The sequence below is a fragment of the Notechis scutatus genome, chromosome 3, assembly GCF_049901735.1.
Source record: "Notechis scutatus isolate UNSWTSFEM ecotype Mainland chromosome 3, rNotScu1.2, whole genome shotgun sequence".
Lineage (NCBI taxonomy): Eukaryota > Metazoa > Chordata > Lepidosauria > Squamata > Elapidae > Notechis > Notechis scutatus.
Window position 1 is genome coordinate 109392424 of NC_142011.1, and position 16822 is coordinate 109409245.

At 36.0% G+C, this 16822-nt stretch overlaps 1 protein-coding gene across 1 annotated transcript in view; it reads left to right on the forward strand.

Moving 5' to 3' along the window:
- The window catches only part of KIFAP3 (kinesin associated protein 3), a 69686-nt gene extending 58958 nt beyond the window's left edge, over positions 1–10728 (forward strand). The window contains exons 19-20 of the mRNA XM_026682183.2: positions 1686–1785; positions 10051–10728. Coding sequence (XP_026537968.1) covers positions 1686–1785; positions 10051–10162 — 212 coding nt within the window. The 3' untranslated portion in view covers positions 10163–10728. The remainder of the gene's footprint in view (positions 1–1685; positions 1786–10050) is intronic.
- Positions 10729–16822: the final 6094 nt, after the last annotated feature.

A 16822-nucleotide genomic window follows, 5' to 3' on the forward strand; every position in this document is an offset into this window, starting at 1 on the left:
GTACCTGTACTTTTATTTATAATGAAATTTGTTACTTTTCACTAATGTTTAGTCTTTCTAGCTGCAAGTCTCCCTCCCCACATTATGCTTTATGAGTATGAATGGGGTGGGGTGCACAGGACACAATAATTACAAGAGTCTCTTCTTTTTGCAGGGGATTTTTCCCCAATCCCAATATAATATGTAGACTAAAGGAAGTGGCAAAAGAGTTACATTTGTAGATTACTTATAATCATCAACATACTTCCTGGTAGATGAGGATTGAGGACAAAATCATGGACCCATCATCCTACTCCAGAATCATAATGGGAAAGCATACCACAATATGCAGGTCTCAAGGGAAGGTACCTCAAGGCCTGGTGGCTAGAGCAATTAGTTTGTAATAATTCTGAAATATAAGTAGAGTTCTATCTCTTGTTTCTCTGCTAGGTGTTTTAGTGGAGAGCCTAATGTGGTAGGTAGGTTTGTGGTAGGTAGGAGTGTTATAAACCAGGAAGCTCTAGTAATCCTTTCCAACACAAAAACCAATGGATCACTTTCAACTCTAGATTTTGCTTAATCACCTCCCAAGATCCAAAAATAATTTGTTCAAGAGGCAACTGGACTTTCTGGTTTTTCTTTGAAGATGTTTCACTTCTCATCCAAGAAACTTGTTCAGCTCTGACTGGATGGTGGAGAATGGAAGGATTTATATTGCTTGCTGGTAATTTGCATTCTTTTAGAGAGTTGTTAAGGCCACCTGGAGGTTTCTCTGTGTCATCACTCAGGTTCACCTGAGTGGTGCAAATGGATGTGGAGTCTTCTTGGAACTGTTGAAAGGACTGTGAGGTAGACTGGAGACAGATGATGTTGATCCTCCCCCCTCTGTTGAGAGAGGGCTGTTCAGTTTTAACATAGATGGTCTCTTTGACTCCTCTTTCAAACCAGCAGTCCTCTCTGTCCAAAATGTGGACTTTGCTGTCTTCAAAAGAGTGGCCTGTATCTTTTAAATGCAGATGGACTGCTGAATCTAGTCCTGACGGCTTTGTTCCCCTGTATTGTGCCATGTGTTTATGAAGTGGTTGTTTTGTTTCCCCACTGTACAGATCTACACATGGCTCATTGTATTGCATAGCTCAGTTTGTGCCTGGATGTTTTATCCTTGGGGTGGACAAGCTTCTGCCTTAATGTATTCTTGGGTTTGAAGTGTGCACGTATGTTGTGTTGGCTGAAGATCCTCCTGAGCTTTTCTGATATTCAAACTATGCCTTGTAGAGCGAAGATCATTTACCAACAGTGTAATAGGAATATTATGATCTAGTCGTAAGGAAGAAAGATAATTTTTCTTTGTAACTTCTTTCTTGTTCTTCTGCGAAAAAATACATTACATAGCCTAATATTACGTCAGTATAGAAAATAGTAACTGTCCATGCACCAAAAGAGTAAAATTAATTTTTCACTTTGAGCCCTTCAAAATCCATGAATCCTCTTCCAAAAGTCAAAGGTTTGACTAGAAATGTTCAAAGACATAGTTCTGTAGTTAGTGGAAATGACAAAGTGACAAATATACCATTGACAATGTAGTTTTTCATTGTAGCACAGGAAACTAATGCAACTTAGTAATTCCAAAATAAAATGTCCTCTCTACTTTTAACATTTTACTTCAGAAGAACCATATTCATGCCCTATTTTTTCTTGTTTCTTAGATGGATTAATAACACATGATGGAGCAATAAGTCCTGATTTCTTCAGTGATTACCATCTTCAGAATGGAGATCTTGTGAATCAGCATCCTTTCTCTGGCAGGTAAATTACTTCTAGAAAAAGATAAGTTTATATTAGTGAAATCAGTAGTTGTCATTAGTACATTTCCAAACAAATGTTTTAGAATGTGAAGTTGTTCTTAAGTTATTTCAGGGCCTGTAATATTTGGCAGATCTGCTATGGTAATGTAACACAAAATATGATGCCCTAGAAAAGGTTAATAGCAGGGTACCAAAGACATTCTGACTGAAAACCCCCAAACCAACAATATTTGTAATAGCTTTGGTAACTAGATTCACATATATCGTGTCATAGATTTTTTTCATAGTCACTACTAGTTCCTATTGATGCATTGGATACTTTGGGTATCTTTAATAAAGTCATTGTATCAAACAGAGAAACAAAGCTGATCATAAAGTTCAATATGACAGAAGAAATTATGAAGTATCTTTTATTTATAAACATGTATGTGAAATCAGAAAATTGAAATGGAAAGGTCTAGGGATTATTATTTTTTAAAAACTATGATATTGTGACTCTCTAAAATAATAAACCAATTTCTGTCACCTATACCCTTACCCAAACAAAACTCCTGATCTCACTGGGACTTAGATTTAAGCAAAAAATTAATTGTTCTACTTATTTTAATTATGCATTTTAATATATGTATCTCAGGAGTTATCAGTCTTTGTGGTATCACAGCTACCCATAGTGGATTTGTGAGGGTAAAATGAATCGCCAAATTCAGAACAAACTAGAATCATAAAGCTAGAAGGGACCTAGGAGTTCTTCTAGTCCAGCTCCCTGCTCAAGGCAGCAGATTTGTACCATCCTGGATGAAAGGTTTTCCAATCTATTCCTGAAAGCTTCCAGGGATGGAGCACCTATAACTCTAGAAGGCATGCTGTTCCATTGGTTAATTGTTCTGTCAGGAAATTTCTCTTTAGTTTGAAGTTGGATCTCTCTTTAACAAGCTTCCACCCATCACTTCAGATGCTTTGGAGAATGTCAATCCCCTCTTCTCTGTGACAGCCCCTCAAATACACAGCTTTCATATCACTCATAATATTTCTCTTTGTTGGGCTAGACATACCTTAGCCATTCTTCATATGGTTTAGCCTTCCAGACCCCTTATCATGTTTGCTGCTGTTCTCCACACTCTTTCTAGGGTCTCAGCATCTTTTTTTTTTAATCATGGTGACCAGAACTGGAAACAGTATTCCAAGTGCGCCCACTTCTTGCCTGACCATGTCTGATAAATTTTTATTCCATTCCACTCCATTCTGCCCAAGGAAGATACTTGACTTTGCAAAAGCCCATGCAATTTTGCTAAGATTAAGATTCCTTCCTTCCAAGGCTATTTGGGAACTGCTGTTGCCATCACAGCAGTTCTTAGAAAACATTCTGCCACGTGCAATATGTGGTTTTGAATTATTTTCTTCACTAAACAAATAAACAAATATAACGTTTTTGACCCATTTGTTTAATTGGTTCTCTTTAGTTTTAGGATGTTTGTGGAAAACAAGTCATCCTTCAGGTCATATTTATGCAGAAATATTGAAAATTCAAAAAAGTTCATAAACCTAAAAACCACTATATTTGTTAGAATCATTGGCATTGTTAATAACTTGAAACATTGTAATAATAGTTTAATCATAGAATCATAACTCATGATTGTGTGGGTTAAATGGTGAGGAGTTGTTTTATAAATATTAAGTACAGTCTTCTAAAATTTGATTAATAATTTTCAGTTGTACATTAGGATAAACTGTATGATCTTTGATTGGCTTAAGGTATTATTCAATAATAATTGTTTCTCTCAGTGGACATGACTTTTCATTTGTATTAATTTATATTAATGCAGTATCTATAATCTAGATACAGTAATTTTATGTGCCAAATTTGTAAGGCTGTCCAGTTCCATAAAACTGAGGAATTAAAGTTTTAATTTTCTTCATGTCTCAGGAGAAAACTGTCAAAAACAGTTAGCTTTTGAAACTTAGCAGTAATTCCTATGGTCTTACTTCTCACTGAACTTCCTCCAGATGTGCTGGTAAAAATGAACCAGTTCTTGAGTTTTAAATCATCCAGACTGATTTAAACAAAATTTGAACACAATACAGAAGTGTTATTAAAGAAATGTATGTTATATACAAATCTAAAAAAATTAAAATTATGATAAATGAGAATGGAATGTTCAAATGAAAACCTGTTTGTTTTAATGAGTTTAACTGTGACCTTCTCAGTTTCAATCCAAAGGAAAGAATTCTGATTTTATTTTTATCCTCCCCCTCTTCCCAAAACTGCTTACAGAAGTATGTGAGACAGAAACAAGGAAATATGATGTCCTGAAGTTGACTGGTTGAAACCACTTGAATTAATGTGACAGCTCATAAAATAGAACAGTTTTTAGGTGGACTCTGTTTTAGTTTTCCAAAGTGATTTTTCTTGCAGGAAGTAGCCTGAAGGTTTATTTTAATTTCCAGACTGTGGCTTTGATCTCTCTGTTTAGTCACTGCTCAGGTTATATAGCCATTTTTTTCACTGCAGTAAATCAGCAACAGTTAAATAGAATAAAATTTCTTCCTTAATGATAACTAGTTGTTAAATGCCAAGTTATGGCCAGAAGAATCCTTGTAGAGCTCCATTATGTGGTACAAGAGGGAAACTTGATTTAATCATCTTGTCTTTTATAAATTTTATTGTGTTTTTCTTTTTAAGGTAACTATATAGCTGAAAATTCACTAGCATTTCTAAAGCTAGACTCTAACAAAAGAGCTTTTCATTGATAATAAGCATTTCAGAGCTAGAAGATATAAGTTAGCATGTTTGAATAATTCCAAATTAAGGAGCAGGAATAACATAGCTTGTTTCTTGAGGGTTATATATCTCTTGCTCCATTTTTTTAAAATTAAAGTATGATTGTTTAATTGGTGCAACAAGGTTTTGAAGATAGCCGAGAAAGAAATTTTACAATCGTTGAAATTTTATGTTTCAGTAAAATCTAAAGTAGATAAATGCTGATACAAACTCTGTAGGGTATAAAGTTGAACATAATATCTTTCTGCAAATTTCAATAGTTTACAGAAAAGTATGAATGTAGCTGGTGCAGAAATTTGGACACTTTTCCATTCTTTTTTAACTGCATACTTGTTAATAAGGTGCTAAAATGTGATTGGCTCGTTAGGGATATAGTTAGCCTGGTGACGACAATTCCAAATTGAACAAATAATCTGAACCACTTTGGTTGTGATTGCTGTTCTGTCTACTTTCAACAGTCTACTGGCTGATCTGCACACTTGGCTGAACATTTGCAAACAAAAAGACTTCATTCTTATAAAACGGAAGAGCTGTGCAAAAATCTCAGCTAGTAATTTCAAATGAGAGAAATCGTTTAAGAAATAGAAATTACATGGAATTGTTGAAATCAAAGCAAGAAAAATCTGTGTTAAAAATGCCTGAAAATTGCCCGTATCTGTAAAAGCTACAAAGACGCGAAACATTGATTTAACTACAGAGGCCACAGACGACAATTGTTGATTTGCACCGAAACCCTTTCTCAACCCACGACTAAAAAACGCTCACAATTTTTTTATTTAATTCTGTAACACCCTTTAAAAAAGGCTGATTTGAGAATGACTATATATTTGGAGTTGGCTTAGCTAATAGATTGTGAAAATTGGTCATAAGTTGTTTTTTTCTCAGTGCCATTGTAACTTCAAATGGTCACTAAAGAATGGTTGTAAGTTGAGGACTACTTTTATCCCAGTCTGGTGTATTTGTAATACTGATGTATTTGCATATTACTGGAAGAATAAAAAGTGGTTTTAAGAAGATCTTTGAGAAAGAATTTGAACACCTGGAGAAAGAATCAGATCTCCAAGGCCCTTCGAAATACATTTGGGTTTGGCCTGTCCAAATCTCAGGAAAAAAAGCCCAGATTACCTATTAGGGCATATAAGTACATTGTTATTGAAATATGACACATCAGTGGAACAAATCAAAAATTGCATGTTATATTGGACACAAAATTTCAGAGAAGTTAACCCAGTATGGAAAAAGCTATGGTGAAAAGAATCAATAAAATTCACTCCCTGTTATAGTTTTAGGAGGAATTGGTATAAAATGTTTACAGATGATATATAATTTTGTCAATAATTACCAAGATGGGCAAGTTTTTTATTTATTTATTAAAATTATATGCCACCAAACTCCCAGTGACAAAATGTTAAAAAAACATTTAAGACAAGAAAACAACATTAAAAAGAAGCAAGCTAGGCAAAGATAAGTAACCCAGATGGGAACAAAGAAAAAGAAGAAAATTACCAAATGCCTGGGCCAAGAGTCAGGTTTTCAAGGTTCTTTGAAACATCATTTGGGTTTGACCTGTTCAAATCTCAGGGGGACTCTCATTCTAGAAATAACAATCATGTAAAAATAATTGTTTAAAGTACCATAATAAAGAAAGAATATTTAATCATGTGAGTTGGTTATGTATTTAAAAAAAAAACCTAAAAACTTCTGGAAACAAAAACATCAAAATATTCAGAAAATCCTAAGATTTGAACTGAAACCACAGAATTTCTTATTAGAAAATTCCAGAAAACATAAATGCAAAATTAATAGCATATATACATAATAGAAGTCTAACCAAATATAAGTTAAAATAGTTCCCTTATACACAGCAGGGCAAATTAAGATGTTCAGTTTTTAAGAAGAAATATAATAGATGAATATAATAATAAGAGATAAAAGGATTTAAGTGCATATTGGCAATTACTTTTAATGTGAAATGTATGTACAATATAGGTTGTGATCAACTGTTGGGGAAATAAAGATTTGTTATCAGAAAGTTTTCTCATGTTTTTAATTGACATTTTTCATTTGTATTTATTATTTTTTATAATAAAAATTAAAAAAACACATTGCTAATAATGTTTGTACCATGTGTTTGTACCATGCAAAGGTATTGTCATCTTCTTTTCACTTCAGAATTCGTTGAAATGTAAAATCTGACCAGGGTGTATGAAGCTACATTACAACTGACTATGCAAACGTTGCCAATTGTATAATGATTTAATCATATTTTCTGCCATCACCATATATTTCTTTTACCTCAATAAGGGACAGTAAAAACTCTTACCAGTGTCAGCCAACTAAACATAACACAGGCACACATTTTCAGAAGGTATTATGAAATTTTTTAGTCCTTGTATGTAAATACAATACTGAGCTATAACCATCTGCTGTTTCATTTTTTATACATAGTGTAAAAAAGATCTCTAGAAATTATCTAATTTGAAAAGACAACATATAATTTTCAAATCTCATTTTTTATTTTCACTATTGCATACTGGCTAATTATATATCTCACCTTTTATTCTGCTCTGCATATTCACTCAGGTTTTGTAATTAATGCAACCTTACATTTTTAGATAAAAAGTTGAAAATGGTTTTGCTCATAGATTTGAATCTTTACCAGCATGTATCTTGGGATGTGACTTATTCCTTGTAATCTAAATGCTTTAATACATGCATGATTTAACATTGCAGAGTGACATATCTGAGCTACTGCATATGTAAGTCATTTGGAAATCACCAAAACATCACAAGCTCTGAACATTAAGACACTGCACTTAATTATTTACATGTTTCTTGAACTAAAAGGATTGATTTGATCAGGACTTAATTAAAACCATAATTCTCTCTCCTGCCTAATTAAGAAAATGTTCAGGGGTAGTTTTGCGTAAGCTGAAATAGATTGAAACTGTCTGGAAAGAACTAGTGGTAATTAAAGACTATAGCTTGCCATCTAGTGGTTCAAGAACAACTTCTAAATCAACATCATTCTCCTGGTCTAGCAGAGAAATGTAATAAGTTAGGAATGCAAGTTCTGCCATTAAGGAACATCAGGAGAACTTTGATTGCCCTTTCATCAGATAAGATAATTGCTTCTAGTTTTTCATCTCTTGAAAGACAAAAGAGGAAAATAACAGAATAGCAGAGTTAGAAGGGACTTTGGCAGTCTTCTTGTGCAATCCCCTGCTGAAGCAGAAAACTCTCCAGGATTGGACCCCACCCCCAACTTCTGAAGCAAGTTGTTCCACTGATTAATTATTCTCTCAGGAAATTTCTCCTTAGTTCCAGATTGCTTCTCCCCTTGATTAGTTTCCATCCATTGCTCCTTGTCCTGCCCTCAGGGGCTTTGGAGAATAGATTCACCCCCTCTTCCTTGTGGCAACCCTTGATATATTGGAATACTGCTATCATGTCACTCCTAGTCCTTCTTTTCATCAAACTAAACATACCCAATTCCTGCAACCATTCTTCGTATGTTTTAGCCTCCAGTTTCCTAATCAATCTTCTCTGCCCTTTTTCTAGAGTCTTCGATCACTTTTTTTATACTGTGGCAACCAGAACTGGATGCAGTTTTCTAAGTGGGGTTTTACCAGGGCATTATAAAGTGATATTAACACTTCACGTGATCTTGATTCTATCCCTCAAATAATGCAGCCTAGGACTGTGTTGGGTTTTTGGCAGCTGCAGCACACTGCTGGCTCATGTTTTAGTGATTGTCCATTAGGACTTCCAGATCCTTCTCACAGTTACTACTGTTGAGCCAGGTACCACTTATTCTATATTTGTACCTTTGGTTTCTCTTCCTTAATGCACTTTTAACTTTTCTCACTGTTGAGTTTCATTTTGTTAGATAGGACCCATTGTTCAGGTCTGTCAAGATCCTTCTGTATCTTGAGCATATCTTCTGGAGTGTTGGCTATTCCTGCCAGCTTGGTGTCATCTGCAAATTTGATGAGTTCCCCTTCTATCTACTTGTTCATATCATTGATGAAGGTATTGAAGATTATTGAAGATTACTAAAACAGAATCTTGGGGTATCTCACTGTATACTTCCCTCCATGTAGATGCAGTTCCATTAGGGACTACACTTTGAGTGTGGTTGGTCAGCCAGTTACAAATCCATCTGGTGGTGATGCTGTGTAACTCAGGGGTCCCAAACCCCAGATCGTGGCCCACTACTGGGTTCAGAACCAGGCTAAAAAATGTGGTGGGTATGTGCACATGCATAGCTACACCTGTGCATGCAGCTTGTGCAAATGAAGCTGTGCAGGCTCACCTGCTATTCACATGGAACTATCACCTCCCTCCCTCCTAACAGTCTGCAAAATTGGAAAGTTTAGGGATCACTGGTTTAACCCACATTTTTCAAGTGGTAAGTTGTGATCTATTTTATCAAATGCTTACTGAAATCCAAGTCTATCACAATAGTATTTTGCTCGTCCACTAATTTTGTCACTTTGTCAAAAAACACAATAAGATTTGTCTGGTATGATTTGTTCTTGACAAACACATGTTGGCTTCTAGTTATGACTTTGCTTCTAGGTGCTTGCAGATTCGTTGCTTGCTTATCTTTTCCAGGATCTTCCCAAGTATTGATGTCAGGCTGATAGGTTTGTAGTTTCCTGGATCCCTTTTTTTCTACTTTTTTAAAGATAGGAATTACATCAGCCCCTTTTCAGGCACCTGGTAGTTCACTGTTGCTCCATGATCTTTGAAAAATATGGAACAGAAGTTCTGAGATCACATCTGCCAATTTCTTCAGAACCCTGGGGCATAATCCATTTGGTTCTGGTAATTTGAACTCATCTAGAGCAGATATGTGTTCCCTTACCATTTTCATGCTTAATTTGACTTGCATTTCTAATCTGCATTTTACAATTTATTTTTTGATAGGTTAAATTGTTTTATTTTTGTGTAAAAATAGTGCAACAAATTAGTTAAGCAGTTCTGCTTTCTCCCCGTTACTCGTTACCTTCTTGCTATTTTCTCCCATTAATGGACCAATTGTTTCCTTGACCTTTTTTCTCATTTTTACATATTGAAAGAATGTTGTTGTTGTTATTTTTTTACTTTTGTCGCAAGGCTTATTATATTTTGAGCTTTAGCTTTCCTGAATTCATCTTTGCAAGTTCGGCTATTTGCAGATATTCTGCCTTAGTTATGTGCCTCTCTTTCCACTTTTTATATTATAAAAGTTGTATTACTGAGCAGTAATACGGTTACAGACTATAGCATGTTATCATGAGTTATTAATGTTAGGTATTGCATAACAAATTAGAAAAATGGCTTTGATTATAATAACCGTCAGCTAGATTGAACATAATTTATTTGGTGTCCTGTGTACAACTGATATTAAATAATTTACTATTGTTTATTGTTTTTCCCAAACCGTTTTGCATAGACAGTGTATTGTATCTGTATGTTGACTGTGTCGCCTTTTCTTTGTAGTGTTGCAATGGATGGATTTGGCCAGCCCATAGGAATTCCAAGCCGCCCAACTACTGCTTATGGTTATCGACCAGATGAACCTTACTACTATAACAACTTTGGATCCCGATAAAACAATCTACCATATTAAACTTCCTGTACTGTTGAATTGTGTCTTAATTAGGGCATTTTTTCCTCTTATCAATGCATGATGCTACTGTTTACATGACTGTGATACATGTTTGTTGTTGTCCCAGGAAAATGTTAGTAATTCAGTTCCCTTCTCCATCTATGCATTACTTCTGGGTTTTTTTTGTCAGATGTTGGAATCTACTAACTGGAAAGTTAATGTTATGTATATTGAGCAATTAATTTAATTACCTTTGAAATAGACTGAGTGATTGTTACACTGTACGCTCAGGGTCCATAAGTTAAACTAATATGACTTCTTTGTTTTTGAATAAAAATTTAATTGGTGTATAAAAGATATAACTTATTTATGCTTTATAATGTCATTGAAGAAACTGAATAATATTCTTTGTAGTGCTCTTGGTCAATCCAAAATATTAATAAACCTCAAACCTGAACATTTAAGAAAGTAAAAGTGAGGTTTTGGCTTTCCTAAAAGAATATGTGAGCACAATCATTGGGCAACTATTAGTATGCAGAATTATTATGCAACTAAATGAAAACTGAAAATTTGCCTATCTCATTTATTTGCATCTGTTAAAGTGAGAATAATAAACAAACAACTCAAAATGTACAAATAAACATTTCTGACATTTCACACACACACACACAAATCAGTGACCAATATCTTCAGTAGCAGTCATAACCCTTCCATTCATGGATTCTGTCAGTTTCTTGATCTGATGACAATCAACTTTTTGTGCAGCAGCCACAATCTCCCAGACACTGTTCAGAGAGGTGTACTGTTTTCCTTCACCATAAATCTCCTGTTTAAGAAGGACCCACAAGTTCTCAATAGGGTTTAGGTCAGGTGAGGAAGGGGGCCATGTCATTATTCTTTCATCTTTAAGGCCTTTACTGGCTTAGCTATGCAGTGCAGTTCATTATGCATATGATGGAGCATTGTCCTGCATAAAAATCATGGTGGTCTTGAAAGATTCAGACTTTTTCCTGTACCACTTCTTAAAGAAAGTGTCTTCTAAAAACTGACAGTAGGTTTGGGAGTTGATTTTGAGTCCATCTTCAACCCCAAAAGGTCCAATCTTTAATAATACCAGCCCATACAATACCCCACTTCCTCCTTTCTGGCATCTGAGTCGAAATGGAGTTCTGTTCCAGCTACGGGCTTATCCATCTGGTCTGTCAAGAGTGAGTCACATCTCATCAGTCCATAAAACCTTTGAAAAATCTGTCTTCAGATATTTCTTGCCTCAATCTTGCCGTTTCAACTTAACGTGTCTTGTTCAGTGGTGGTCGGGTTTCAGCCTTCCTTACCTTGGCCATGTCTCTGAGTGCTGAACACCTTGTACTTCTGGACACTGCAGATAGGTTGCAGTTCTGGAATACGACAGCACTGGAGGATAAAGGACTCCTAGTAGCTTCACATTTGATTTTTCTCAAATATTTGGCAGTTAATGTGAGTCTTTTTTTCTGAACACATTTATTGCAACCCTGTTGACTATTTGTAACAAAATGTTTGATGGTTCTGTAATCACGCCCCAATAATTTAGCAATTTCAAGTGTGCCGTATTCCTCTGAAAGACTTCACAAATTTTGATTTTTCAGAGTCAGTTAAATCTCTTGGCTTATTTTGCCTGTGGAAAAGAAGCTGCCTAATAATTATGCACTTCTTGATATAGGGTAGATCTCCTTAGGCCACATACACCCTTCATTACAGAAAAACACATCATCTGATATGCTTATATCCATTAAACATTCAGGTTTATACAGCCTGGAGGTGGGAAATATGCATAAAATGATATGGTCAGAATATCACTTGTGTAATAATTATGCACACTGTGTACATTTTGACTTTAAAATCAATTGAAATTTCATAATGTATAATGCTGTTTGCAAATTGTAGGATAAACTTTGGTACTTACCCTGTATCACAAATGTTCTGCACAGTAGCCAAAAGATTTGCTAAGAAGCCAGGGATACAATTAAGCTTATTTTTTTTCAGAAACAGTGACTAAATAATATACATAATATCAGAATACACAGAATTCCTTTTTTCACCAACTTTCCCAGCAATATTCCATTACATTTTTTAAAATTTATCTAATTTCCTTGGAGTCAAATAACAGCAAATACCTTCATGCAAGCACATATGAAGGGTCTGTCTAGATCAGTGGTTCTTAACCTGGGCAATATTGCCCCCCAGGGGGCAATTTCATTTTTCAGGGGGGCGATGAAACAAAAAGGGGTGATGCGGGGGCAAAGGAATGGAAGGGGTGCGATATGGGGGCGATGGAGCGAGAAGTTTTGGGGATACATTGAGACATTTTTTGTACAGTGAACTGCTGTATATCTGTCGTACAAAAACATCAGATTGTTCGCTATTCGTGGATTGAACTGTTTTAAAATGTTCCTCCAGCTAGCTTCAGTACAGAACACCGTACATATGTGAATACACATTGCTCATCTTCATGCGTGTTGCGCAGCAGCCTCTATCACTCTACCCATTAAATTTGTCGCTCTGATTTTTGTTGCTTTCCTTCTGTAAAAATTTTCTTTCTGTCCTTTTAACCCTTTTTACAGTGTGCATGAATATATATTTTCCTCAAATCTTAATTTAGTTTCAGAGTCTTCATCTTGAAATTCTTAGTTCCTGCATTGCGGTTTGTTCTTATGCTCTTTTTATATTTCTTTTTGTGTCTTAAAATTCACTTGTAATTAAATCATTAAATGTTACTGTTTCTTTCAGGCATTTCATTTTCTTGCAATTGAATTTTGTTTTCAGTGATCATTGCATTTAAGTGTCTTGAATAAATAAGATAACAATGAAATACATGTATCACGAAGTTTGGGAGTAAAGTGATGGGTGGCATCAGAATTTTTCACACAGTTGAGATATGGGAAAAAGACTGGAAATAAATTATTTGCATCGATATGTCCTGATGACAATTTTAAAGAAAACAAAAAACTTGTTTGCATAAATTGAAGAATTATTTCCCTGTGTTGTGATGTTGGAGGAGGGGGGCAATAACTTCCTCAATGGCTCAAGGGCGTGATTCTTTCAAAAAGGTTAAGAACCACTGGTCTAGATCACAGTTTCTCAAACTGGCACCTTCCAAATGTGTTGCATGTGTTGCAACTCCTACAATCCTGGCCAGTTTTGGCACACTGTCTGAAAATGTTCATGGTACTGAGGTGGGGGAAGAAGTGCTACAGATGTTCTATTTGGCATGCATTCTCTCTAGAAGAGTAGTCATGTATTGTGAAAGGAAAACTCAAGTACTTTTTGTGCAGGCCAAAGCTTCTCAATTTAACATCTCGTAAACCTGAACAAGAAGAAAAACGGGATTTCTGTGGGGTTTTTTCTTTTCATTTACAGCACTCCTGAAATGAGCTTTGAAATGTCTTTATCTCCTTTTCTATTTATTTTCATCTGCATGATCATCACCATCTACAAAGACACACATTGTGCCATGTCTTTTCTTATTGCCTCTGTAAAACAGTCTTGACTCCATAAATTTAATTGAAGATGACACTAAACTGGCAGGAATAGCCAATACCCCAGAAGACAAGCTCAATATCCAAAAGGATCTTAACAGAGTTGAACAACGGGCCCTATCCAACAAAATGAAATGTAATGAGAAAAACAAGGTTTTACACTTAGGCAGGAAAAATCAAAGGTACAACCTGGCTCAAAAACAGTAACTGTGGGAGGAACCTTGGAGTCTTATTGGACGATTGCTAAAAATATGTAGCAGCAGCCAAAAAAGCTAATACAATCTTTGATGGTATAAACAAGGCACAGAATCAAAAATACATGAAGTATAAGTAATGCTTTATAAAACTTTAATAAGACCACACCTGGAATACTACATTTGTTTTGGTCACCACATTACAAAAAAAAAAAAAAAAAGTTGAGATTTTGAAAAAAGTGCAGAAAAGAGCAAATAAGATGATTAAAGGCCTAGAGACTAAAATCATGAACAGTTGCAGGATTTGAGTTTGGGTCCGGAGAAGAGAAGAGAATGACTACAGGTGACATGATAGGGGTGTTCCAGTATTTGAGAGGCTGCCACAAAGAAGAGGGGGTTAACTTATTTTCCAAGACACCAGAGGGTAGGACAAGAAACAATGGATAGAAACCAATCAAGGAGAAAAGCAACTTGGAATTAAGGAGAAACTTCCTAATAGTGACAACAAATTAACCAGTAGAACAGCTTGCCTTCAGAAATTGTAGGTGCTTCACCACTGGAGATATTTAAAAAAAAAAGATTGGACAGTGATTTCTCTGAAATGGTATAGGGCACAGATGTCAAACTCGATTGTGTCAAGTGACGTCATGTGACGTATTGCAATGTTTTTTTCCTTTGCAGAACTGGGGTGGGTGTGGCCTGTATGTGATGCATCTGGCCTGCGGGCCACCAGTTTGACACTCCTGGTCTAGGGTCTCCTGTTTGAGCAGGGGGGGTAGACCAGAAGACCTCCAAGGTCCTCTTCCAGCTCTATTCTGAATGTGAATTTTAAATTTCCCTTTTGAATTTGAACTGCTCTTTTTTAAAATAAGATTCCTAGTGAAAGATGGGAGTGCTAGACAGCAGGAATGGGAAACTTTGTCACTGAGCACTACTTGTATTTATTAGGCAATTTGATTTGTTTTTGGGGAACAAGAGTGTCAACGGTCTGACTAGAGAACCCAAAAGAAGTAGGTACTCTCAGGAACTTTGTAATCCTAAAAGTATAACTTTATTGGACACACCCAGAGGTGGTGTTCTGACCAGTTCTGGAGAATAGGTAGCGGAAATTTTGAATAGTTCAAAGAACCGGCAAATACCACCTCTGACTGGCCCCGCCCCCTATTTTCTGCCTCCTGAGTCCCAGCTGATCGGCTGGGCCTTCTTTTGTTGCCCTGCACGGCAGAACGGAGCTAGAAAGCAGGTTAGTGGGGTGCGGAGGGAATGGAATTTTGCAGTATCCTTTCCCTGCCATGCCCACCAAGCCACATCACGCCAATCAAGCCACAGCCACAGAAACAGTAGTAAAATTTTTTGAATCCCATCACTGGATACAGCATTTTGGCACTGAAGATTCAAAACCAGCTCTGGTTGTTCCCGCGCAATGCTTTCATGATTAAACAATGGCTTCACCCTTTCCCCACTCATGCATGTTCACATTGTCCTATTATGAATCATCCTTTTGTTTTGAGAACAGTTTACTTCTTTGTCGGGCACCTGCATCAGTGACCTTGGTGGGTTCTTGGCTCTCAGGGTCTCTCCCTGGAACGTCTGCATTCTTTCTCACCCTTCCCTCCCTCCAGTTCTTTGGCAAGCTGAATAGCAGTAAGGCTCGAACATTTCAAAAATGATTCAATCTTAAAAAGGGAATTAAATTGGCATCAAAATATTTTTTCTAAGATTATTTGTTACTGGGGTCACAGTTGAAACAGACTCGGCCAAATTAATTTTCCTGATGTATAGGATACATAGTTAAATTTCATTGTTAATTTTCATTGGGGAAAGAAAGTGGCTGACAGAAATGTCATATAATACATTGTCCCTTTTTGTCTTCAAAATGTCCAGCAACTTTTTTTTAAAAGAACTTTATATAATAGTCATTTTCTAATGGACTGCTAATGTCTTGATAGATTTTTCAACCTGAAAGGAACATTGGTGGTAGCATATGTTGTATTACAGTTTTTTGACTTGATTTCAAGGATGTTGTGCTTGCCTGAACTGTAGATAAATGCATTGTTACAGAGTAGACATTCTCAAGGAAAACTTTTTTTCAAAGCAACTATTACATAGGATCTGTCCTGAGCTCTTGACACAGAGTTCAAATAGCAATATCATCAGTTTGGGGAAGTGCACTCTTGGAAAAGAGAAAGTCCAGGCTTAAATTTTAAATGTTGAATTACTTTAATATTTAGTTAAACAAAAATGATGTTAATATAATCCCAAAAATATAAATTTCCAAAGTAAAAGTTCCCAAAGTAAAAAAATTAAAATCATGAACTAAAAACAATTTAAAAAAAAACATAAACCATAACTTCCTAAAAATCAACCTCTAACACATTGCAGGTGGGTTCTATTTTATTAAAGGAGATAAATTAATATGGGATGCTTTAAAAGTGTTTTGAAGTAAAACCTTAGCCCCAAAATTGCACAAAGCCCAGGTGGGTTTTTTTTTAGGACAGGAATTAATTCGCCTGAGTTACTCCAAATTCATTTCTAAGACTTATACATTTCTAAGACACTTTCTAAGAAGTGCGCATTCTCCTGCCCACAAATACAACTGAAACTGGCCCTGGAAGAAGGAGAACTACTGGAAACCAATACTCTCCACTTGCAACCCTCTTAAGTTACTAAAGAAGAGCAACCAAGACAGCTGAGTGGTGAAATAGTTTGGATGGGTGCACTTCTCCCATCCCAAACCTGCCAAAGGCCTTCTATCAGTAGAACCAAAGGTGTCTCAGTCTGGTGTCCTTCCCCACTTTCTTCCCCTTGGGGCAAAGATGGGGGAGAAAAGCTTCCCTCGAATTACATCATTATCTACACCTACCTCCCCCATTTTCTCTCTTCCTTTGCAAGCAAAGCAGAAGGGGGGGAGCTTTATTCCTGCTTTCTCTGCTTATTCTGTTGCCATGGTTGAC